The following is a 26,660-nucleotide window of genomic DNA, read 5'->3' on the forward strand; positions in this document are numbered from 1 at the left end:
AAAATACAGAGAGTTCAGAAATCTAAACTACGTTCACATTTTTCTAGTATCAAATGTTCCTCAATTTCTTTTGTTGTTGATCTTACTTTCCTAGTCACAGTTCTAGCCAGGATTTTGGGCCTAAAAAACTGAAAAAGATACCAGCATGGTTTGGATGCTTATGGTATTGAGAAATCAAATCAAGACCAACGTGATTTAAACATATACCATATATACCCTATATTAATGCAAGAGTAAGGAAAAAGATCAAAAGTATTTCTTCTTTCACCTGCAAAAATACCTTTTAGAACACTTTGGTGATGCTTAGGTGAAATCAATGAATTATGACAATTTAATTTCCTTAGTCACTTGATACTACTTCAGAAATGTGGGAAAGAGTGCTTTTAAACAAGAGTTTGTAAAATGCATCAGTTAATCCTCCCATACACCAGTGACAGGAATTGAGAAAGCATGTATTTTAGTCTTAGTCGGAGGTGAAAATCTTAAAAGAAGAGGCAGGAAATAAAAGTTAGACCTTCTTTGTCTTTTGCACAGAGGAAAAGAATAATATATAAGTATAGTATGGTTGCAGTCATCTACCATGTGTTATTTGGCTTTTGCTTCTCTCATCACTTCTAACATTAGACAACTCATAAACAGTGGACTAATATCTTCTGCTATAAATATGATATATCTGTTTTCTCTAAAGGGTATATGAGGATAAACAACAACAGACAAACATGTAATTAATAATCCTTTTGAATAAAACTCTGATTTTAAGCTTAAGCGATGTTTGCTTTCTGCGGTGCAAATTGAGAGACCATTCTCTGCTGTGTTTTGTAAAACCTGCTAATTTCTATTTTGGTCCTCATCTAACCAAAGGCCAAATGTGCTTTGCATTCTTAATGGAATTGAATACTTTTTCTGCCTGGTAGGAACAGAGGTTCCTCCCTAGCCTTTATAGGAAAAGTGCAGTTTTGTTGTAACACCTTCAGACAGGAATCTGTAGCTTGTTCTCTGAGTTAACTTTTTCACAAGACTTGTGTTAAGCATCTAAAGCAATATGTGGGTAGGTAGATAGCCTCTTTACAGATAATACAATATTTTGAACTTTTTTTTTTTTTTAATTATATGATATTCATTCTATACACTAAAACATCTATTTTTCTGTACATGTGATACATTGTTTGAGAATTATTGTTTGGCTTTCTGTACCTATGATACATCGGTTTGAGAATTCCAGTAACTGGCTTTCTTGTGGGAGTGCTCTTATTGTTGAAGTGTCCAGCAATTTTAAAGCGACTGTTTGCTTTGATCTTGCTTAAATTAGATAAAGTCTAGAATACCATGTGCAAATTCAGAACAATTACGTTGATAAAGAACCGCTAAAAGTAAAGAGACCATTATAATAAGTAGGACTTTGAGGGAATAAACCAACATATTTTGTTTTTGCAAGAGATAAAAGCTTAATTTTAGAGATGGAAACCTGCTAAAGCAACGATGAAAAGTAAAGCTGTTTGAGAAAAATTTTAGAAAATTAGTTGTTACCAATTAGTGTTTTGTAGTTAGGTTCTGAAAAAACAAATAAAATCAAAAACAGAAAAAAGCCCCACCCACAAAAAAAATCTCCCGAAAATAAATCTCATGCAAAAAAACCCCAACTATCCCATCCACACACACACATAAACATAAACAAAAGATTCTAGTTGATATAAAGTTGACTGAGGAGGAAAAAAGTTCATTAATTAAACTATTCTAATTTAAATGAGAAAGGACAAAATAAATTGTGAAGATTTTAATCTTTTCTTGATCTTTTTTATCATCATTGTGGGTCCTTCTGTCTGCTACTCTAAAACTTCAGTGACCTGACTTCAGGTTTCTTCATACTTAACTCAGGTATCAGGCTGTGAAAAATCTCATGTACCTGTAAAGGCACCTAAGCTGGAGCTTTGTTTGCTGTAAAAATCCTTCAAAATTCTCATGTGTTTTCAGTAGTGAAAAGGTGAAGAACTGTATTTGCATGCCAGAAGGTTAATAACTGAAGAGGCAACAAGGGTTGGATATGCAAAAATATGGAAATATTAATGATTTTTATTTTGCATAGAGTTGATAGTCTACTGTTGCTTATGCACTAAAGACAATTTAAGGAAAGCTCAAGCGTACAACCAGATTGATTGGCTTTCAATTATTCCAGGTGCCATTGACCTGAGTAGTGAAGATTATTTAAATGAAATAAATGATGCAGGTTTTTCATACAACTGAGTTTCACAGGGTGCGAAACCGTTTACAAATGTGTTCATAAAAACACAGTAAAAAGTGTGGGAACACTTGATAAATTCCCAGTGGACTGTAGACTCTAAAGTAGACCCAAGGTTATCCAGGTGGGCTGTTGCTTTAGAGTGATGTAAAAAATTCTGCCATCCACTGTCTTCCAAGAAAAAAAACCCAAAACAAATCAAACCACAACTTCCAGCCACCACCAGCTGCCTAGGTAGGCTTATTGTAGGCAAGCTGAGGCACTATAAAACCCCCATATTTTTTTTAAAAAAATTTAAAACTGAATTTTACTAAATGATAAAATAATGCATACATTCAATTTTGATGTGCCTTGTTCTTTGTGAATGTAAAATAGCAAATATGCATTTTGGTAAATGAAGAATTTAATATTATACTTTTCTGAAAAATTGAATTAGGCAAATTATTGATACAGTTTTCAACTATTCCTTTGTGAGAAGTCGAAATTTTAATAAATTTTAATTTCAGGGGGCTGCTTTGTATACATTTATACTTATAATGATTCCATACTGAATAATTTAATTAAAAATAAATCCTAATATCGCTGGTTAAGTTGTAAATCACAGTAATTAATGATGATAGCTTTAACCCTTTTCTCGTTTTCAGTGGTTAAAGGCAGAAGCTTGGACAGTACTGTGGATTACATTGTATACTACTTGATAATGACAATGCATCCAGAAATGTGTCATAGTAGTCATGTAGTACATTGCACATTGATACAATTCTTACAATATTTTCATTTCCAATGTTTCCCAGGGCTGTTTAAAAAAGTTTATTAAAAATTCCTCAAACCAAGAATGTTTTCTTACCTATTAATAACCTGGGCCTTGTGATGGAATAGGATGGTAATATTTAGGAATCAAATTTGTAGCCATACCATGACCTTTCAGATTCATAAGTCATTGGCAACTATAAAAATTGGTCAGTAGGTATCAGAAATGAAGTTTGGAAGATCTTGTAAAGTACTATCTGTCTTTGGGCATCCACATGCACTTTTGGAAATGGCCCTGGTGATGTATTTAATATTGCCTAAAGATGAATTCCTGATTCAGAACGAGAACGAAGAAACAGATCCCTCTTCCTGTTCACTGTTCTGCAAAGTAACCACCATAAAAAAAAAAAAAAAAAAAAAAAAAAAAAAAAAAAAAAAAACTCTGGGACTTGTTCATTTCCTCACAGAGCTCTAAAGAAAGACTTGATATAAACGTCAAAACAAGTAACCTTAATGCTCAAGATTTGTGTGAAGACCACGAAATTAATGTAATTTATTGCTTCACCTTGGAGGGGGAGAAAAGAGCTGCTACATTTTCTTCCATTCCAGGAGCAGCTCACCTTTTGAGCAACAATGTATTATATGGAACTTGAAGTCCAATTTGAAACATCCTGGGTGATCAATATGAGTTGCTCTTATCTTTTAGATTACAGGTGAGCTTGAGCAATACTTGCAGAAGAGCTTCAGTGACACTTGGGCTCATTTGCCCATGAAGCTGAACATGAAATTGACTCCCAAACAGTCCATCAAGAGTGTTGTGTGAAATGTCAGTCATGTGGAGAACCCACCAGCTTCCGCAATATGGAAAATAGGCAGGACAGAAGAGGGTGAAAAAATAAGCTTTTACTCTAGAAACCATCATCCCTGTTTATTATCTAGATAAAGAGGCCCAAGAAACTTGGGGAGGAGTAAAGTTAGCTTGTTATCCTAAGAGAAAAATAAAGTAGCAGTATATGGTGGGTTTTCTTTAAACTGCATTCCAAGCCAAGTGAAGCACAATAAAACATGGAAAAGGCAGAGGGTTGGTTGTTTGAGCCACCCCAAATGTATCAAAGGCTGGTACCTTTGACAAATGCACCTGACAGGCAAGTATTTGCTTTCCCCATAGGAGAAGGTTGTCTTTGATAAACTCTTCACTGATTTCCTTCTGACTTAAGTACTTGAGAGCATGAGGTACACCCCACCTGGCTTTTTTCAGCTGTTATCTGCATTGCTGTCACACATGATCTGAAGTTTGGACAGAAGCATACCATACCAGGCAGCAGGGTTGTGACACAGGGCAAAGGACGAAATTAAACTTGTAACAGCCTGTGCTCAATAACACCTGCTGCTAAGTTTGATTTTTAAAGGGGTTCCCATTGATATGAGCTTCATTGAAGTATCTCCTGCATTTTTGCTTGCATTAATTTAAAAGTTCATTTGAAACAGTGCATAAAATATTCTAGCAACTTGTGCTTATTTCTTCCTACTCTTTGGGGAGACACAGGCTTGTGAATTAAACCTGGTGAATTCTAGCATTCATTTTGGATTATAAAACTTGCCTATGCTATATAGAAACTGAGACTGTCTCAGCATAATAATACACTGCAATCCAAACCAGCAGCATTAATATTTCTATTGGTTGTCATTGGCGATATGGCAGTTCCCACATGTACTTACCCACGTTTCAGAGTGCCCTTGCAATCTCATGACTGCTTTTCAGAAGTGCTTGGTGGCTTATTCTTCCTCCTTAGCACACTACAGTGAAATTACATATTCAAATTGGAAGAGAAAAATGTGTTTAGGATAACTACCATTTAGCACACTGTACAAATTAAACCCAGATGATATGACTCTCTCCCTTGCTCCCTACCATTTATCTTGAAATTCATATTTAAAGCAGGAGTCTTTTGAGTTACAAGCAAAAATTGAAATTGCTTATAACTTTTTTCCCTCTACACTTGACAGGCATTCTTGTATAATTAATGAGTTGTATATACTGTTAATCTTTCAGATTTGTGGTTTGTATTGTAGATGTTCTGTTTGTCTAGTGTAAAAGAGAACTGATTAGGACTTTTGGTTAGAGTGTCAGGGCTTTGGATATTTCCTGGCTATGATTTTTTTTCAGTGCTGATACAGATTCAGTCATCTCTTTCATCTTCTGTGATTTATTATGGTTATTTTTAATTCAGAACACAATATTGATATTGCAAGTCATTTGCCTTTTTGAATCTAAGTTGTTCTGTTTTTGAGTTCTTCATTTCTTCATTTTGAGACACACACATATGAAGCTTTTTTTAATATTTTTTTTTTATTGGTGGCATGTTTATGTCTTAGATCTATCTTTCAGAAAAATTGCAGTCCTAGATTAAAATTTGATAGAAAATCTTGACTGAAGATTTTAAAGCAGGAGGGGTGAACACTGGATTTGGGATTTTGTATTTATTTAAAGGTATGTTCCTCAGTACACACTGGACCATATGATGTAAAAGCCTTTCTTATTCAAAAGCATACTTTTAAATACAAATTCACCATCACTTATTTCTGCTGAATTACTGTTATCAGTATGCAAACATTTTTCATTTTTAGAACCACTGTACATATCATAGCTGTCTTTTTACTTTGCTGACAGATTCTTTGGAAGAACTTCTGCGATACCCTCTGATGCAGCTCCAAATTATTCATAAATCTTCCTGTGACTATAAATGTATATTATTCCATTTCTTAGTATTTTTAGTTAGTTTGTATGCATTCTTACCTACTGCTAGATACAAATGTCAAATAGACAGAGATGAACTGCAGATTGGTTTTTTTTCATCTACTCAGACTACTTTGATAACATATGTCAGCAACTTTACAGGTGACCTGTTTATTGATCAGGAAGCATTTGAACAGACTTCTGTGAAGTGAAGCATCAAGGTATTTTACTCTGCTTTGCCCATCAAAAATCATTGAAGTGACTGGTATACTGAGGATAAACTTTATTAACCTATGGGGTTGATAAGAGAGTTTGTGTATATATGGTCCGCTTTGTGTTGGAATCAACAGCTGTCCCTTCAAATAAAGTGGTCCCTATTCCCCAAATAGTTCACAGACTAGTAAGTGGAAATTAAAGCAATTGCAGGCAAAATAGGACACAGGCCCTTTTTTATTTTATCCAGTATGATGAGTAGGATATAAAAATAAGCTATAAATAGACTGTAAAATAGGAAATAATGGGCAGATGTATTTTCTTTATTGTGTTGAGTGTGAGCACCAGAAATATGAGAGACTACAGGACATAAAGTACATCTCATCTTCTATCTCTGCCTGAGAAAACACGTAAGACAGCAATTGCACAGCACACTTTTGTTTCAATGATCTTTAGGTCTTGAGGAATTTAAAGATTGGGGATTGCAGATGTTTTGCATTTGTGTTAATGATATTAGGTAGCCTTCATTCCATTCATCTAACTAGTAGAATCTTAAGAGGACTTCTTTTTGGTGAATATATACTTGTTATTTCCCTCTGAATAGGGTAGTCAGAGTAGCAAATGTCATCATACCTATGACAAAGTTGTCAGTTCACTTGATCTAAACAGAATAGAGTTGAGTGGAAGTGTCTTTTTGCTTCAAAAAGTTAACATTTTAATGGACCTAAGGTGCCTTGGCCGTTAATATATCACTGAGATAAATGGTATGGAGGAGAGTTTATTCCTTTTCTGCTGTGATGCTGGCAGGAGAGTGTGCTCTGTAATTGATTAACAGGCCACAGTGCATGGACTTATATGGGGAAGGCTATTATATCTGAGTAACAGGAAGGTATAAATGATTCTGGTTACAGTAAGTGAAAAATTGGATTCTGCAGGGAGTAACTAAAACTGCTGGAAGAAAAAAAGGTTCCCAAGGATTTTTTTTTTCTCTTAAATCTGTGGTATAACAATATTTCATATTCTGATGAAGTTTAAATAGTGCAATATATTTAGTGAAACTTTCATACAGGGCTAGAAATATTAGCTTACGTAAGCAGTCTTTAAACTTTTGTTCTGTTGGACCTAAAGTCATGAGTTAATGATGAGATGAAATAATTTTTTAAGTCTATTAACCTAAAATACAGTCCTTCCCTATAATTCATACATATTTATGGTGAATTTCCCATATTGTAAATCCTAAATGAGCAGGCAGATTGGGAGGTTTGTTTTTTAAAACAATGAAAAAGTGAGATTTTTTTTTTCCTATTTGTTGGTATGTCAAAATAGACATAGGACAGGATTACAGTTCTAAACAACAATGAAGGCAAATGGTATCAGCTCAGGGGTTTTTCCTAGCCCCCACCACAGCATTGATGATTACAACCCAATTAAAAAATCAGTGGGCTCAGATTAAATACTTCAGAAGCACATATACATCGCATGAAGTATATTCATGACTGTCTGTAAAAATTGTGACCACAGCAGCAAATAGAGGGATGCTCCCTGTGGGATTTTTTTTATTAATATTATTTATACTAAGTCAAGCTTCTCAGTCTTATTCTTTTGAGTAAGAATAAGACAAGAATATGGGTTAGTGAAGGAGAGGCAAGGCAGACTATTAATGATTTAGAAATTAGGATTCATTCCAAACAAATTTTCCATATTTCCTTTTGTGCATCTTCAGTAGTAGCACAAGCATAACAGCTGTCAGATTGAAAGGAGGGGATTTTCTCAATAAAATTGGGAAAATTTTATTTTATTTTATTTTATTTTATTTTATTTTATTTTTTTATTTATTTATTAAAAATTCTTTTACTGGAAACAGTAAAAGATCTGAAGTTCTGATGAGCTTCTACTGTTGGGAGAGGTTTTTTTTCATCTGTCATGTTTTTTCTTAGCCCAATGTCAAAAATTTATGTTTATTTCTGTTGCAGAAATGAAGCTTACTCACATTTTTAAAATAATCTGTTAAAAGTTTATTTGTGTTTTAAGACAGATCTTTTATTTCAATTTTTTTTAGACTACAGTAAGCAGTAGCCTCCCATTATATTAGTAATAAATCAAATTGCACAAGTTTAACACATTTTTTGTAACTAAGATTTTATAATTCTAATATTTTTCTAGGAAGATGCAGGTTTTTCCTCCTACCCCAATTTGAAGCTATGGGTGGCAGAAAATTGTATAAACCTAACAATTTGCTTTACAAAATATATTTTTAAACCCTCAGGAAACATAACAAAGGTACATGTTCAATCTTAGCTTTCATTATTGATGAGAACATGTTTTTTTTCTTTAAGGGTAAATATCATGTAATATAAGTATACAAAAGTGATACAAAGTGATTTTATTGTGTATTTTTAAAAACTTCTGATTGTGTGTTGTTCTGCTTTTAAATGCTTCATTTCCATTTTTACCTAGAAAACAGGATTAATGGCAAATGCCTTCAAGTCCCTATCTAGGTAACAGTAAAAAAGAAGTGGCAGTGCAAGAACCTTGCAAGCTGAAGAGTTATTCTGATCTACAGACAATAAACTGATAGATAAAGAAATGCTTGAGAAAAACTTTGTCAAGTAGATCTGCGTTTATACAATTGTGGCACTTAGGACAAAACTTGACAATTATGGAAGTCTGCTGCTCACTTCTATTCTTAGCTCTAACCTTGTACCCCTTTGACTGAAATAAAAAGCAACCTGGCACCTGAGATCTGAAAACACAGGGCTTTCCTATGTGCTATACACATGCCTTGGCGGAGGTGTGTGCTGCTGGAGAGATGTGGTGTCAGGGGCAGCCGGCTCCAGGCTTCTGACCAAATGTGCTGTTCTGCTGCAGCCAGAGCAGAGCCAGGAGGAAATCAATCTTTCTGGTTTGTGGTAAAAGCAATAACGTTTCAAACCATTTATCTTCCTTTGTCAAAATTCCATCATTAAATACTGTGGTAGTGAACTTAAAAGTCATTGGAATTATTCTTTAATTCAGTCCACAGCAGCTGCCCTTTACTCTTGCATGTGCTTCTGTGGATTTTTTTTTTCCCATAATGTTTGTTTACTCAAAGATTCGTAAAGGAAACTTATTTTCTTTGTTAAATGTCAAAATGCTGATTCCTGAATGAATGTTCTTTTGTATTTCTGTACTTCAGTTTCTATTCAGTGAAAGCAATTTTATTTTTCACTACGTGAGACTGCACGTTTTAGGAGAATTGCATTATATATTATTTGATGCACTCAAAATCCTTTTTTTTTTTTCCTCATAAAATTCTTTAGACAGTAGGATTAATTTGGTCTCCACGTGTGATCCAGTCTGACCAAACTACTGGTTTTTAATTGTACCAAAACTAGGTGTTGTGGCTGAGCACTAAATATGCTGCTTATGCATATTTAGAGCTATTGTGGACCATCTATGGTGACCTAATGCTTTCTAGATACATAAATAGAGAATATTTCCACTTACAGCAGAGACTGTGCAGCAGTGCATGTGTTTAAAATGATTAGTTAGACTAACTGGTGTATGCTAAGGCTTTTTTTAGTTTTACCTGTGTTGAAAATGAGCAATTTAAGCTACATATTTCCCCCATCTGTCAAAATATCTACAAAAACTCCACAAAAGGTAGTACTTTAATTAAGTATTAAAAAAATCCTGAGCCAGTTCTCTTCATTCTAATTTGTATCATACAAAAGAAGGAGATTTATTTTACAGTTTTTTCTTCATTAGGAAGTCTAAGATACTGATTTTGGGGTTTTTTTCCATTTTAGATGCTAATACCAATTTAATCCTCTTTATAACAGGGTAAAATGGAAGTGAAGTACTCAAATGAATTATAGAGATTAGTTAGTATAGTTTTTTTCAGTGAATCTGCTGTATCTGAAAATTCATAGGCATTCGTTAATGTTCCCTATTTTCTTTGTTTTTATATATCAGATTTATCAGCACTTCTATTACAGAAATGAAAACACGTAATTTATCTACTTCTTAGAAAGCTCTCATGATAATACTTTTCTTTAGCACCAGATTTTTGTGTCACCAAAAACATCCCAGATATATCAGGGTAGGATTTTTTGTTCAACACTGCATCCCTAAGGAGGGTGATGATTCATAGTTAGTTATTACCAGTACCTTATTTTGTCAGTGGTTGAAGTCTTTATTTTTTCTCATGTCAGTGTGTTTGTCTGTGTTTTTTGTGGGCCTTCTTGTGAATTTTAAGGTGAGTTATTGTTTGTATCATTGGTTTGTGTTTGTAGGGGTTTTTGTTGAAAAGCTGTGATGTAGCTACATGCATTCCACATGTACAAAAATAGCAAGGATGTGTTATCACCCAGATGGAAAATCATCATCACTTAAAACATATGAATAATTAAAAGCATAAAATGAATCTGTTTTCTTGTGTTTCAGAAAAGTGTGATGAACCTCTGGTCTCAGCATTACCCCATTCCTCCTTCAGCAGTTCATCATCCATGACAAGCAGCTATGTGCCAGGGTATGCCAAGTTAAACAAGCGAGGAGGTAAGGGACATTCTCCACCTTAATGTTTAGATATTTCAAAAAGTGATGAATGATATTTTTCATGTGAAAATGTGTTTTATGTGGAATACTATTGCTTACGCTTGTTTGAACAGACTGTTTTTATGAACTGAATTAATTTCTCTTTCATTGTATGGGACAGTAATTTCACTGCGGGGAGAAGGGTACTACCAGAAATGTGTAGCAGCCTGGGCCACATGCCTGATGTGGATGGACACATACAGTACAGCTGCATAGCTGACTTCACATAAAAGGGCATACCTGTCTTCGCTGGGTAAATGAGCATTTCCTAGGTCATGGTTGGAGCAAAAATAAACAGCTTTGATGTGATTTGTGGATGTAATTTGTTCCCACCTCAGCAATGACTGCTGTCATTCAGGTTTTTTTTCTGTCACCATTGGGACTTTGGCTTTTGCATATATATCTGTAATGCAATAAGTATGTGTAATATTTCTTTGTTCAGATAACAAAGCTGCCTCAGAGTTAGTGGTTGGAAGAACAGGTGCATATATTTGATGGCACCTGTTATTAAATTAAATCACCTGTATTGATTTAACCTACCTGGTTCAATGATACTGAGGCATCATCCTGATGCCTTGAGAGGCTACCTGGAGCAGAGGCTAGACAGTGTTAAAGGAATAAAGTAGGTATTCATTTAAAAGGCCTTCAAAGGATACACCTTGGGCAGTACAAGGGCCTGGCCAAGGCTACACCCTAGATGGCCAACGGGTCACATTTTTACACTTTTATAAGTTTTGGTCCATTGGCAGATTGAGGATAATTGTCCAATTACAGCTTCAGGTTATGAAGTGCCATTCTCTCAGTTTGCTCCCCACAATTTGCTATTGCTTATGCTTTTAGGACCCAAAGCTGCAGTGGTGTCCTTGGTTCTCAGGCTGGAAAAGAATCATTTTATCAAACTAAACTGTGAAGAGAACTTGCTAACACTTTATATGAATTTCAGAGTTACATACCAGTGCAGTACAGAATCTGGAAAATATGGAAGCTAAAACTTAAGGCATCATTTCCCCCCTTTAGACACAAACAGGGTGAGTAGTGCTGGTAGCACCGCCAGCTCTGCCAGTTGTCTGGAGGTCATCATGTAGGAAGAGATGAGCTGGGTCTACTGTCAAGCCAGGAAGCATAATCTGTAAGTGGGGAAGAATATGGTTTGGGCCCAGGCATGGATATTCCTGTGATGTGGCTCAGGTAGTACCTGGAGGCTGAAATGGGACCTGAAGTCTCACTGGCAGTGCGAGGGGTTCTTCACTGGGTAATGCAATTATGGCCTGTTGGTACTTTCAGAGCCTTGACACTGATCTCAGTTTACTGGTCTGCAACTTCTCTGTATATTTGTGTTGTACAGGTGTAGAATTAATGTTCTTTGATATCTTCATTTCCTTCTTTGTTTTTTGTTTGGTTTTTTTCATTTGTTCTCTAAAATCAGCTTTAGCCAGGCCCTGGAGTTACTTTCTCCTAATGAGTAGTAATTGACGTAGTGAGTTACTTATAGTCCTGCTTCCTCTGATGTCAACCTGTGCCTGTACATTTAATATCTCTGCTATCATCCCATGATTGTGGTCACCTAGCCTAATTTTTTTATCCAAAAACAGTTTATTCTCTGCAGAATAGGTATGATAGGGACAGAAATATATCAAAATTATTATACTGGTAAACCCTAGCCCATACAATCACACAGCTAAGTTAAGTGTAAAACAGATGGCTGTGTTACTGGTTGTTAAAGAATTGCTATTGCAAGTAAGCAAGCTAAATAGAAGGCAAAGACTAGCTTAGAGAAAATATGATTGATGACCTCTAGTGCTGCAGGCCTGCAGATCTGATGCAAAGCCTGTGGCCAGACAGGATCATTGGCAATTTCTTTGGTTTTAGCCCTGCAGACTAGTAGATAACACGGTTTGTTGCTTCGGAATGAGAATAGATGTTGTTTTATTCTGGTGGCAGGCTTTTATTTCAGTGCTCCATGTATTTTGTCACATGCCTTTTTCAGTTCTCAGAACTTTCTGTTGCAGTGTGTTCAAATGTGTGTTTTGATAGGCTGTCAGGTCCCTTCAGTTGTGTCTTTAAATGTTCATCAGATGAAAGGAGTGGTGCTTCAATTCTAAAGCACTGCTCATTGTTTAGGTTGAATTCCTTTGTATGACTATAGTTATGTCCATTTCTGTTCTATTCCCTGTTCTAAATTTAAGAAAACATCGCTAAAACCACTTCAATAAAATACAACTTAGCATCAGTTTGTCTGGGAGGATCTTCCTTTGTTTTTAGATGAGTATTTCTCCTTTTAGTTTGCAAGACTACCTATTATGTTCTAAGTAAAAGGCAGATTGACATTTGGATTTTAATTTTTTCTTTTAATTATATTTACCCTTCCTGTTCTTACACGTATAATCACTAAAGTGCAGTTTCTTTTAATGATGTTTCTTTACCAATATAGATCAGTGTTATCATTAATCAAACACTGGCTTTATTTCCTCATTGGAAATTTAGTAGCACCTCTTTGTTAAATAGCAGTTTCATATTTTTGTTTAAATAGCAACTTTGTCAGATTGCTGTTATCCATCTCTTAGTACTTATGGAGCATAGCACAAATACTTTTCAAAACTCAGGGTCTATGTATGTGAACAAATATCATTTTCCTAATCCTAGTGGCAGTAAAATTACTGCAGAATTCAGGAGTGTGTTTAACATAGGAACTTACCTGTCTGTGTTTATGCTTCTACTTCTGCAAGTGATAGAAAATAGCTCAGTTTTAATAGTGAGCTATTTTACAACTTCATGGAATTACAGATATTGCTAATCAAACCAGTAATAAGCGAATCCATTTTTTTTCTCTCTGAGGAGTCATTATCAGCTAATAGATTCCCAAATCAAATGTGCTATTTAAACCACACTGTGCTCAAGTCATTAAATGGAAAGAACTCCCCCTTCTCTAGCCTCAGACCCTTTAAATTAAAGAAATGTACATTTGAAAATTCTACTCTCCAACCCAATTATTTTTCTTTCCTATTTTCATGGCACTTCACTCTATACTGGCAAAACACTTTATTTGAATAGATAGCATTTTTTATTCCATTAATTAAGACACTGATTCACTGAACAGCCACATCATGTTATTAAGAAGGTTAGAGTTGTCACTATAGTTGTTGTGGTTCAGTTTCCTGCTATAAATGTTGCAATTGGAAGGCTGCACATCAAAACAAATTTAATATTTTCAGCAGTTTTTAGGAGGCTTCAAAAGCAGAAACATCCATGAATTTACTCTAATGTTTGATAACACTTCATTTACAAATCCTATAACTAGTGATTTAGGCAAATAGAATTAAATGTTTGTGGAATAGCATTGATCTGGAGAGTGCCAGGATGTATATGTAGGGTGAGTTTCTGTGTTGGTTTGTGAAAATATTTTGCATTTTCCACATCTATCTACTGAGACTCTGTAAGCCTTCAAGAACTTCTGGGTTAAAGTGTACACTGTATCACATCGTGAGAAGGACTCTGAGCACACATTTGATATAATGCATTATCAGCCCTCCTTTTAATGGTTCCCAAGCTATTGGACCCTATACTTCTCACTAGTACACGAATTAATGCTGCTTATCATACGTTCATACCATTTTAATTTAGGGAAGAAATTCTACATTATTTCAACATAATGTAATGTTATATAATATAATTGGAAGCTGCTTGAAACTGAGTAGAGCCACAGAACTTCAGAAGTAATCTCAGGAGACAGTGAAAGTATGAAGGTCATAATGAATTTTTGGATATGTGGAAATTATCTTTTGCCCAGTAGAATAAAAAAGAGGAAATTTTGCACCCAGGGGTTCTGTTTTAAGTCCAGTATTAGCAGGGAATCTGATGCTACCAATGAAATTGATAATGTAATATGAAAGGAAGTTTCTGTAGAGCAATTGATGTCCAAAAAACAGCCCTTCTAACACCACTGTGTAACTGGTATCTAGGCTTTCAGGTTACCTTTTAATCAGTCTGCTGACCTTGGCCTGTTATCAGAGTTAATAATGTGACTATAAAACAAGCATCAGAAATTTTAAGTGTTGGCATAGGTGTAATTGTGACAGGGTTTGGTTTGGTTTGGTTTGGTTTGGTTTGTTTTTCTCAATGGAGTTTAAAATTCTGTCTTCTGTGTGGAAGACGCAAGAATTTATCTATAATGGGATATGATCCTTTTATTCCCCAGATCATTTCCAGTAAGTCAAACAGATCTATGGCAATAGTTCTACTAAAAAAAAAGTAAAAATGCTTGTTAGAGCCTTGCCTTTCAAGGATTCTAGGGACATCTAGCCTAGGCTTTTTTTGCCTTCACTTTTAAAATCTCTAATACTATAATGAATATCACTACTACTTCAATTGTTTATTGCTATTGTACAATGGAATATAAGAAGGATTTTATATAGCTTTCCTTTTGGCAAAATGAATGTGGAAGGGGCAGTTAGCATCACCCTGGACTGTGTGAGCAGTCTGGGCTTGTACCTTCACAGAACTTGCCAGGAATTTAGTTTGGGTATGAACCTTAAAGTATGGAGGTGCTCCCTCTGAACTAACATTTGTCCAAATGAACAGTATTGAGTTAGCATGCACACTGTAGATCATCACCTTTAATACTGTGATCTCCTTCTGTTGACAAAGACACCTTTGAGCTGACTAAGAATACCTGTACACAGCACGACTTGTATTTTTCATTAAAACCCTCTTAAGAAAAAAAGTTGCGGAGTTGCCAGTGGTTTGGAAGTTCATTATCCAGGTTACAGTATATATTGACTTTTGTAAGTAGACAAGATCCTGAAAGTAATGAACAGAGTAGCATAAGAGAACTGTTAAAATCATAAGAGAGGATGATACCACTTAGCTTTTTTATGTCTATAAGAGAGCTCTTGCTGACCTAAACCATTAAAATATGGTTGCCTTCTAAAAAGTAAATAAACTGAAGTTCTCTTTCTATAAATATATGCTTTAGATAAACTTAGATAAAACTAAGTTTTACAATCCACTTCAGTATGTTTGCTAAAACCATCTCAAGAACAGTGTAGACCAAACTAAGTTTTCAGAAGTCAGGACAAATTGATAGCCCTTATTTATTAAATAATTACTTATTCATTTAAAAATATGGAAAGTTACTTAAGGTTGAAAAAGATAAGTTCTATTGGTTCACTTATTAATAGACCCCAAAAAACATGTTTGGGTGTGACATAGCATTATTTGTGTTGCACGCAATATAAACGGTATTTCTGTAATGCTTTGAGGAGAAAACAACCAACTGGTATTTTGTATTGGGGGAGTTCTCTGTGTTGTTTGAGGAGATTTTTGTTTTGCTTTTGTGTTTTAAAATTTTTTTTATTCATCTTAACATGGCTCCTTTAGGAGCTCTGTTACCTGTGAGTGGAAATGAAAACCTTTTCATTTTATTAGTAACATGTCCTTTTGGTGTTACTCATAATAAATTTTTGTGTAGCGCTAACTTCAGTCTCTGAGTTTGTTTTCATTTTTCTTTTAAAATCCATAAAGAATTTGGGTTCAGCTCATTGTTTGCATCAAAAAAAAGTGTGAAATTTTCTCTGTCGTTATCTACTTCACATCCTACCATATAATCAGTTTTGTTTATTCTTCACCTTCAAAATATATAGTTTTCCACACCACTTTGATTTGTAACGTAACCCACAGCCCATCTCAGCTCCATAAACACTTACATCCCCCTTTAGAAGGTAACTGTGATTGTCACTTGGTTGACCTCAGAAGCTGTTTTCTGTGCTTTAACGATCTGGCCTAATGAAATACTTTTCATAAATACCTATTAGTTGTAGAAGGAGTTCTTAAAAAGAAAAATTAAAATATTTGCACTAGCTCATTCCTCTGAGAAACATTCGAACATTCATTGCAAGAGGATAGTGAATTTTGTGAAGGTGCAAGAAAACAAAACATTACAAAGAGGAAAGAAAAGTGTCAGTGTATATCCAGGACACACTTATGCACTGAAAAAATAAGTTTAGAAAGGAAGGCATCACCCTTTTTTTTAAAAAACAAATTCCAAGAGACAAAGTCTGTAGAGAGTGAAGCTCAAGTAATTGCATTAAAAAAAGCATCATTAGCTTATGTTAATTTACCATAGCCTGATGAATACAGAAAGCATGACCGTTTTTTGCAGTTCATAACTAATTTGTTAATTAAAGTGTTCAGAATACCTAATTGGCTTATTTCATACATGTATAGATGGAGAGGAGGAAAAAAAACAAAAACCACTGTGCTCTGCAACTTTATACTTTTTTCTCACAGCAATCATTTGCAGAGGCAGCAGTTCCAATCCCAGCTAGAGACATGAGGCAAATGGGCAGCTTTCTCAGGCAGCACGGACAGGGACAGCAGATCACCCTGGCTTTACTGAGCAGCTAGCTTTTGTCAGACAAAATTTAGCTAAGTTCATTAATTATTTCTGATGCTAATGGGCAGCTGGTTTTGGCAGGAAGGTGGCTGTGCTGGTGGCAGAGAGGAGGCAGCCTCACAGAGGGCCAGACTGGATCCATATATCACAAATATACTTTTCCCATGTCCTTAGGGTACCAGTGCAGCTCTGGATGTTTATCCCCAGAGTAGCCAAATTTTGACCTTTCAACTACTTTGACGGTTTAATTTAACAGTTTCTTAAACAGCATTGGGGCATTAAGTAAATAGTTAAGAAATCTCTTTTGGTGTTCTTACTGGCTTCATCTTGAATGCAGACCTGACTGGCTCTCCTGCTCTGCTCAGAATACTGCTATGGTTTAAGTCAAGCTGGAAATTAAACTTAGAAAAGAGGTTCTGGGGAGACCTTATAGCAACCTTCAAGTACCTGAACGAAGCCTACAATAAAGGCAGAGAGGGACTTTTTACAAGAGCATGTTAATGACAGAACAAAAGGGAAATGTCTCTATACTGAATGAAAGTATGTTTATATTGAATATTAAGGAAAAATTCTTTACTGTAAGGGTGGTGAGGGAATGGAACAGGTTGCCCAGAGAAATTTTAAATACCCCATCCCTGGAAGTGTGTAAGGCCAAGTTAGATGGAGCACTGAGTAGTGAAAGGCGTCCCTGCAAATGACAGGAAGCTTGGAAACTCTATGATCTTTAAGGTCCCTTCCAACCCAAAATATTCTATGATTTTATTTAAAAAATTGTCACACTACAATTAAATTGTTGACTTAATATAAATGGAGATTTGTATGAAAAAATGCACGGTAATGACATATTAGAGTTCAGCTAGATGCCCCTTGAAACCAATGCCTCACAAGGAACTTGTCCATACCAGTTGGCACACTGAACAAGTAAGTTGGAAAACTTCCTGTTCCTCAGACACTGGGGCTACTTTGTTTGCACAGAACAGTGAGAACATGCAGGATAAAAAAAAAAAAAAAAAAAAAAAAAAAAACAACAAAAAAACACCACACACCACACCTCAATATAGGAAAACTTGACCAACCTCTTTTGACAAGTCTGGTATACTTAAAAGCAGCAGAGACTGAGAGTTTAGATATCCTAGACTAGGTTCTATCTACAGATACGTCAATATAAAGGGCTGTGTAAGTACAGAGCTCTGCAATTAAGGCAAAGATGTGTAGTGAGTGTGCAGATGATGCAGTGTCAGCTTTTCCCAAGGTCAGTGCCTCCTGCCAGATGCTGTGAGTGTTTCACCCTCTCCTGCACACAAAGCTCACGTTTTCCTTACACAGATGGGTGTAGTGCAACTGATAGATTGCTACTTTGAGCATTTGAGCCAGAGCATTGCCTTTCCCAAATAAGTCATAAACAAGCATAAATGCAGGTAGAAATGGGAGCTATTTGGCTACCATTATAACCTCCCACTACAGTTATATGCTGAAAGAGAGAAAAGAAATAATGTGATAAAATGAGGCTATTTGTTGCAGGATGGGAGAGTGCAGCTATTATTCATGTTTCAGCTTTCACAATGAGATTATTCACAAGAAAATCTGAGCTACAGTTAGAGACAGAACATTAATACTTGTTTTTCTGTATGTAAGTTACTATATAAGTCACAAAAAATATCTCTGGATCTGGAAGAGTCTGACTTAGCATCCAGTCTCATATCCTAGATGTGCTGGTGGTTTCTCTTTGTTTTCTCTCACTTAGATGAAACTAATTTTTAACTCTTTTTGTGTGTAAGACTCACTTTAAAATTGATAAAAATGGCCCTCATTTGAAGCAGTATATCAACTTTTACTGAACAAAATAATTTTCTTTAGAAATCTTCAGCTTTACACAGGCTCTCTCCAGTAAAGATGGAAAGGAAGGGGATTAATGACAGTTCAGGGGTGTTGTATAGATCTCTCTCAGAGTTTTTTGAGCAAGAGAAAATATTTGCTTTGAGTGAGAGAGAATAATTTTTCTCTACCAAGTTATCACTGTAACTGAGATTTGAGAAGGCTACACTAGCCCTACTGTTTACAAACAGAGATGTGGTGGTCAGAGGCCATCTGGGGAACAGTGATCATGAAATAGTAAAGTTCTTAATATTCAGTGAAACAAGAAGGGGCATCAACAAAACTTCTACATAGGACTTCCAAAGGGCAGACTTTGACTTATTCAACAGACTGATTTGGAGAGTAACTTGGGAAACAGCTGTTAAAAAACAAAGGGTGCTGGAAGAATGGATATACTTCAAGAAAGAAATCTTAAAAGTGCAGGAGCAGGCTGTCTGTATGGGCTGAAAGACAAGTCAGCAGGGAAGAAAACTGGCCTGGATGCACAGGGAGCTTTTGCAAAAAACCCAGGGAAAAAAAGAAGGTGTTGTCACCTTTGGAAAATGGGGCAGGAAACTCAAAAATTGCTTAAGATGTTGTTAACTCACGTAAAAAGAAAATTAGAGAAGCAAAACTGCAATTAGAACTTCAACTGGCCACTTGTGTGAAGGATAATAAAATTTTTTTTATAAATACATTGATAGGAAAAGGAGGGGCAAAGAAAACCTTCGTTCTTTATTGGACACGATAGAGGCTGAGGTACTTAACACCTTCTTAGCCTCAGTTTTCAACAATAAGAGATGTACTCCTCAGGACAACAGGCCTCCTGAACTGGTAGATGGAGACAGGGAACAGAATAGCCCCCCTGTAATCCAGGAGGAAGCAATTAGTGACCTACTGAGCCATGTACATGCTTGCAAGTCAGTGGGATCAGATGGAATCCATCCTAGGCTCATGAGGGAGCTGTCAGAAGAGCTCACTAATGCACTGGCCATCATTTATTAACAGTCCTGGCCCACTGGAGAGGTCCCAAATGAGTGGAAGCTGGTTAGTGTGACACCCATCCATAAGAAGGGGTGTAACTACAGGAGGAAACTACAGGCCTGTCAGTCTGATCTTGGTGCCTGGCAAAGTTATGGAACAGTTCATCTTGAGTGCAACCACAAAGGACCTACAGCACCTGATCCAGACAGCATGAATTTCGGATGGGCAGGTCCTGCCTGACCAACCTGATCTCCTTTTATGACCAGGTGACCCACCTGGTGGATGTGGAGAAGGCTGTGAGTGTTTGTCTGTCTGAACTTCAGCGAGGCCTTTGACACTCCTGGAAAAGCTGGCAGCCCAAAGCTTGTACAGGAGCACTCTTTGCTGGGTTATGAACTGGCTGGATGGCCAGGCTCAGAGAGTGGAGGTGAATGGTGTTGCATCCAGTTGATGGCCAGCAGTGTCTCGCAGGGATCTGTGTTGGGCCCAGTCCTGTTTAATATATTTATTGATTATTTGGATGAAGGGATTTAGTCTGCCATTAGTAAATTGGCAGATGACGCTAAGATGGGACCATGTGTCCATCTGCTGGGTAGGAGAGCAGATGCAAAGGGACCCAGATAGGCTAGAGAGATGGGCCAAGTCCAGTAACATGCATTTTAATAAGTATAAGCCCTCGGTCCTGCACTTTGGTCACAACCACCCTCTGCAGCACTACATGCAGGGGCCAGAGTGGCTGGACATTGCCCAGGCAGAAACGGACCTGGGGTACTGGTGACAGCAGCTGAACGTGAGCCAGCAGTGTGCCCAGGCAGCCAAGAAGGCCAACGGCATCTTGGAATCAGGAATGGTGTGGCCAGCAGGAGCAGGGAGGTCATTCTTCCCCTGTACTTGTCACGGGTGAGGCCACACCTTGACTGCTGTGTCCAGTTCTGGGCCCCTCAGTTTATGAAGGACAATGAAATGCTGAAGCATGCTCAGAGTAGGACCACAAGGCTGGTGAAGAATTTGGAACAGAAATCTTTTGAGGAGTAGGTGAGGGAGCTGGGGTTGTTTAGCCTGGAGAAGAGGAGGCTCAGGAGAGACATTGCTCTATACAGCTGCCTGGAAGGAGGTCGTAACCAGGTGGAGATTGGTCTCTTCTTCCAGGAAACAAGTGAGAGGATAAGAGGAGACACTTTTGGGCTGGACATTAGGAAGTAGTTGTTCACAAAAAGAGATAATTTGGCATTGGGATGAGCTTCCAAGGGAGGTGGTAGAGTCACCACCACTGGAGGTGTTTAAGAAAAGGCTGGATGTGGCACTCAGTGCCATGGTCCAGTTGACAAGATGCTGTTAGGTAATAGGTTGGACTTGCTGATCTCAAAGGTGTTTTTCAACCTAGCTAATTTTGTGATTGTCAGGTGACTATAACACTGCAAGGTGATAAACTGTTTGTGTGATTTGGAAGCAACAGTTTAGTTATGCTGATACAGTTTAGTTATCTTTTTAGCTCTAGATAAAATGAAAAAGTTGCACTTTACATGTTGCTCTCTGCATGAAAATTTGATGTGCTGGAGTTCAGTTAAGGACCAAGCAATGCTCAGAACAAAACGTTAATAGCGATTTATCCCTTTCCTCCTACTATCTGCACTGGATTTTGTCTTCTGAAATGATCCGTTTTTTGGCTTTGATGTATAGTTCATGTAGGAAAATTTTGTTCTATATTGAACATCTTTGAAAGTTTGTCAGCCACCTAAGAAACAAATAAATATTAACAATGACCTAATTCCTTTTCAGAGCCCTAAACTTTTCTGACTGCTTTTAGGACAAATTCTTTTATTTCTTTTAGGACAGACTTCTATTCTTCATGACGAAATTTGTTTGAATGGTCAATTTTCCAAGTCACTCAATGCTAGATAAATTGTCTCTGCTGTGAATCATGGGGCTGTATAATGTGATAAGCAATGGGGAAAAGGAATTAAAAGCTAGTGTGCTTGAAATCTGCTTTTTGAAAAGTTGTCTTTTAGATGTCTTTGCTTTACAGTATTGACTGTAAAGCCCATTCCTGCTGGGCTTTTAGAAACTCAGCTCCCAGTGAGCTAATTTTGCTTTAGTTAAGAAAGTTGTCAGAAATTATTTGATTTTTGTAAGGATCAAAGGGTCCTCTGGTTTTAAAAAAAGGCACTTGATCATGTCTATAATTACATAATATTTATAGATCAGGAATAAGTTATCTTATAGGCATCCCTTCCTTATTTTTGCTAGTATAGACAGGATGATATGATGATGACTCAGTTTTGAAGGAATAATCAGGTGGCACTAAGTAATGTAAAAAGATAAGTAAACAAGATTATTGCTCAGGTGGAAAGCTTGGGTATTGCATAGTGGTGTACTGAGACAACTTTAGCTGACATTCTGTCAAATGTAGAGCATACTGGATGTTTCTTTTAATAAACAAGCCAAAATGTTTAATAGATATAGTGGGAGAGGAGACTTGAACTGCCTTCTTCAGTATCAAATTGTCTGTTTTCTATGGTAGAGAAAAATCCCAAATAAAAGCCAGTACTGGAATATTTGATTTGCTGATTTTAGAAGCTGGTCAGCAACGTCCCCCATAACACAATTTGTGAGATGATTGTTTCTTATACATCTTAGTTTCCAGGTGGGATGATTTTTTTTTTTTTTTTTTGAGGAGAGGGGGATATTCTTTTTTTTATAAATGGGATTAACTAGTTTCTCAATTAGGCAATAATGCTGCTCAGCTATCAAGAAGAAAAAGTTGAATGCTAAGTTTAAAAAAAAAAAACAGGTTTTGAGAGACCAGAGAAGCTGTTAATTACAAGTCTAATTATTATGAGCAACCCTTAAAAGTTGCTTTAATAAACTTCTAGTTCCTAGGCAAAACCAAATTCTGCATATTATGCGTGGAATATATGATGTTAAGCACAGTGGTGATAATACTTTAGGTTTTTCCTTATCTTGAAACAGTAAATAGTGTGTAATTCAGCCAAGGCAGCAACCAACACATTGACCAGCAATGGCTGTTCAGTGAGCCATGTCCAAAATCATCTGGAAAAGCTGATGGAGTTCCATACCTGGGGATCAAAGTAGAGACACCAGAAACTGGGTAGCAATTGGCAAAAAGTATTATTAAATATTGCAGTTCTCAGGTGACCACTAGACTTTAATTAAGAAATTGTATTGAGCCCTTCACAGGGAATGTTTTTTTCTTCAGTTGGAGCAGAGGCTGGAGCACCTTGCTTATAAGTAGGTGGTAATAGGCACCCTTTGAGAAAAAGCTGCTAGTTTACCAGCTCACTAGGTGTGATATGGCAATTCCCCTGCTCTTATCTTGTTCCCTTACAGCTAGTCCCTCCACGAGACTGGTGTCACAATGACAGGGTTTGATGCGGAGATCTACAGGCTTATCCAATTTTATGGATGACTGCAACACTTTCAGCCTCTCAGACTCATCTACAAAGGCAAGGAAGTTTAAAAGAACAGAGGAAGTTGATAGCAAATGAGAAAAAAAGACAGGAGAGACCTCAAAATAAATAGATTTAACCTATCGGCACAGGTCCAAAGCTTATTGGAAAATAGGAGTTGGGGTTATGAAGTAAAAAGTACAAACAAATTCCTAAATAAGCAGAGATAAGAAAATTACATAAAATAATTCTTTAGTTTGACAAGTTGTTATAAGAATCATTAAGCCATATAATTTCTAGTCACCTGAAAAGAGCTGTTCCCTGTTCTCTCCATCTTCTATTCCTTGAAATGAGAAATTTTTCTCATTTTAAGGCCTTTGTCAATAGCAAGTTTTCTTTTTCTTGTTTAGAAGGTTGCCACATTTTTTAGCTGGTGCATAACAGCAAAATATATTGTCTCTATAGTCTAACATGCCTCATGAAACACAGCTGAAAGCTTAGCTATAAAAGTGCTTACAATTATTTCAGAGACTTACAGTATATCACATTACAAGCAAGTAAATTGAAGACTGTAATCATGGCTTTTATCTTGCAAATTTTCCCTAAGAACTTTAAAGAGGTCTAAATATTACAGCTAAGGAACAAGATGCTGCTGATCAGAGTAATAAAAAGCATTGTGAGATTTCAGCTTTTGGTCAAGGTGCTAGAATGTTCTACAGAAAATATTCTAATTATGTGCTTTATTATCCACAACAATTTAAAATTGCCTGGTTTATTTCCAAAATTTTCAATTAAATATAGGCATTATTTTTTTCATAACACTGGAAGCTCATTGTTAATATTTTGCAGAAAGCCTTTGCCCAGCAGAGGTGGTACTCTTAAGTATTCTGCTTTCTCCTTTTGTATCAGACAAATGCTGCTAATTCCATCTTGTGATACAGAAACCTGCAAAGCCCATGATAGTGTCCCAAAAGATGCTGATAGCATAATTTAAAATATAATGTTAATCTTGGAAATATAATATAGGCTGCTTTAATGCTTAAATTATCAACAGTACCAGCCAAAGAAAATATTTTTGAATGCATTGAATGTGATGTCTACAAAAGACTTAATTCAAAAAATTAAGGCTAGATTTAGTTTTGAGTTTGATCAATAGTAGTAGTATTAATAAGTATTAACAGAGTTTTAAATAATGAGTATATGCAACTCTCTGACAAAATTATATTTTAAATATGCTCCCACTTCTTACTCCACACAAAGGAAAACCAAAGATTTTAAAAATGAAAAAATAAATGTTAACGTTTTGGAAAATTGAATAGGAACGACCTAAGTTATAGATGGTTATATGAAATTGGAAAGAGGAGAAAAGATAGATTTGTAAAAGTATATTAGAAAACCGGGTCCCTAAATTTCATTAATTTTCCAGTCAAGTCTAGAAGAGAAATCCATTTTTGTTCTTAATAATAATGGAGAGAGTGTCAGTCTTTTTTCTTTATAATTTACATGGAAAACATAAGGTAGGAGCAACATGGATTCAGATCTGTTCAAGCAAAGCTACATTGATATGCAGTGGCTACAGAGCTAATTCAGAAAACTGCTCTCAACAAATTAGGACGCAGTTTTAAGTGTAGCTGTCACAGCACTGTCTGGTTCAAATTGAAAGGATATGTTGTACTGTGGATAGTCTAGTGAAGGAAGATTATGTAAAAAGCAGGATCATTTGTGCTTGTTCCTAAAGGGACCCTCAGGCCAGAGAGTTCGTAAATGTCTTTCCTAGATTTTATTAAGCTAATGTTCCATGTCTGCATTTGATTTCTTTTTGTTCCCAGAGGGATTATATTGCTCTTTTTAACTATGTTTGCTTGAAAGTATATAATGTGCTTCTACAATATAAAGTTGAGCATCTGAGCATCAAATTTCCTTTGCCAGATAGATAGATAAATGAAATTCACTAAGAATTCCTTTGAAAGAAGAGCTCATGCCAAGTAAAAGAGGTAAACTCCACATGATAAAGCTAACCTTTTATAAAAATTATCTCCCTATAAAAAGAATGATTTTTTTCCATGAAAAATTTTGATCTTTGTTGGTGATTTGACACAGTCAATTAAAATCCCTGGAAGTACACAGAAATTCAGTTTAACAGCAAAATAAAGTTTGCATATGGGTGGAGATGGGGAGGCTGTATAAAGATTCTTGCACTTTGTAGATACAAAAAACAAATTCCCTTCTCTGGATGAGGAGCTCAAGGGTCTCAGCTTTCTCACAAAGCTTGTTCCCATGGAAAGGAATCTTTCACAGGTGAGAAGATTTTAGCAACTTGTTTGCATTTGATGCTGTGTGGTAATTTAACTTCACCGAAAATGACGTGTTTAATCCATTGCAATACTGGTACCTTCTGTGTCACAGCTATTTCCATGACCTCAAATTCTACCAACAATTATTCACGGCTCATGGAAAACCATGTCACATCATAGAGAGACTGCTAAGTTTTGAGAGGTTGTAGCATATTAAAAAGCTGATGGTTGTGGCAGAGGCATTGTTAAGACTGTGACAGTGATCATCAGCCTGATTAAAAAATGTGTAATAAAAATTGTTGTGTTTTTGGAATTCTGGAATGTACATGGAGATTTTACAGATGCTTGATTCTTGAGGCTTCTCACTTCAGAAACTCAGCTTTAGTGTTGAAGGAACTTGTCACTGCAGATCTGGCATGATAGAGTGTAACACAATATGTTCTGACTTGCATGTAATACCTCAGCAGATGAGTGTAGCTCCAGGGATTTTGAAGTGACACAAGCTACTGTTTTAGATCATTTTCCATGATGCTTGGCAATGCTAGCCTTAAACATGAATTTGTCAGGAAAAGTTGCACAAATCAGGAGAAAATCGGTGGCAACTAAAAGTATTTCATTTATTGTGGATTCAAGGCCTTTTATCATAAGAGCTAGGAATGTTAAAATGTTGGCTGTGATCCAAACTTGCATTGTACCAGGAGAGATGTAACTGAGAGCTTGGAGTCTGTAAATAAAGATGGGAAGAAACCTTAGACTGAGGAATGTAGTGTCCAAAAAACTTCACATTGTTTGGCTGATTAAGAATCAAGTATGATTTTTTTTTTCCTTCCAGATCTTTGATGAAGACTATTAAATCATAGTTATCTTGGCTTTCAGATTTTTAAGCGAGTTTGTAAACCCAGCACTTGATCTTGCATGTTGCTGATCTCGTTGTCTGGTTCCACAAGATACACTTGTGTCTCCTCTAAGGTCATTTTGCAGATACTGACACTGCTCAATGCAATGACCTATAAGCACAGTATTCAGTATTGCAGCAGAATCTTGATAAAGATAGCAAAATGGTGTTGCATCTGTTTTAGGGCAAGCTGAAGCAGCTCTTATTTTTGTGACTATAGTATTTTTTGCACTGTTGCAAGCAAATGACAGCTGAAGGAAGATGAAAAAATTTCTAGTCCCATTTCTTTGAATTCATTGTGAAACTATTACTAAATGTTTTGTG

The 26,660-nt window shown here is 36.2% G+C and overlaps 1 protein-coding gene across 1 annotated transcript in view; it reads left to right on the forward strand.

Annotated features, from left to right (window-relative positions):
* Nucleotides 1–26,660, forward strand: part of CNTNAP2 (contactin associated protein 2) — a 765,857-nt gene that overhangs the window by 43,552 nt on the left and 695,645 nt on the right. The window contains exon 3 of the mRNA XM_066189178.1: nucleotides 10,362–10,472. Coding sequence (XP_066045275.1) covers nucleotides 10,362–10,472 — 111 coding nt within the window. The remainder of the gene's footprint in view (nucleotides 1–10,361; nucleotides 10,473–26,660) is intronic.

The sequence above is a fragment of the Chamaea fasciata genome, unplaced genomic scaffold (genome assembly GCF_029207755.1).
Source record: "Chamaea fasciata isolate MVZ Bird 193981 ecotype frontalis unplaced genomic scaffold, bChaFas1.0.hap1 SCAF_1, whole genome shotgun sequence".
Classification (NCBI taxonomy): domain Eukaryota; kingdom Metazoa; phylum Chordata; class Aves; order Passeriformes; family Sylviidae; genus Chamaea; species Chamaea fasciata.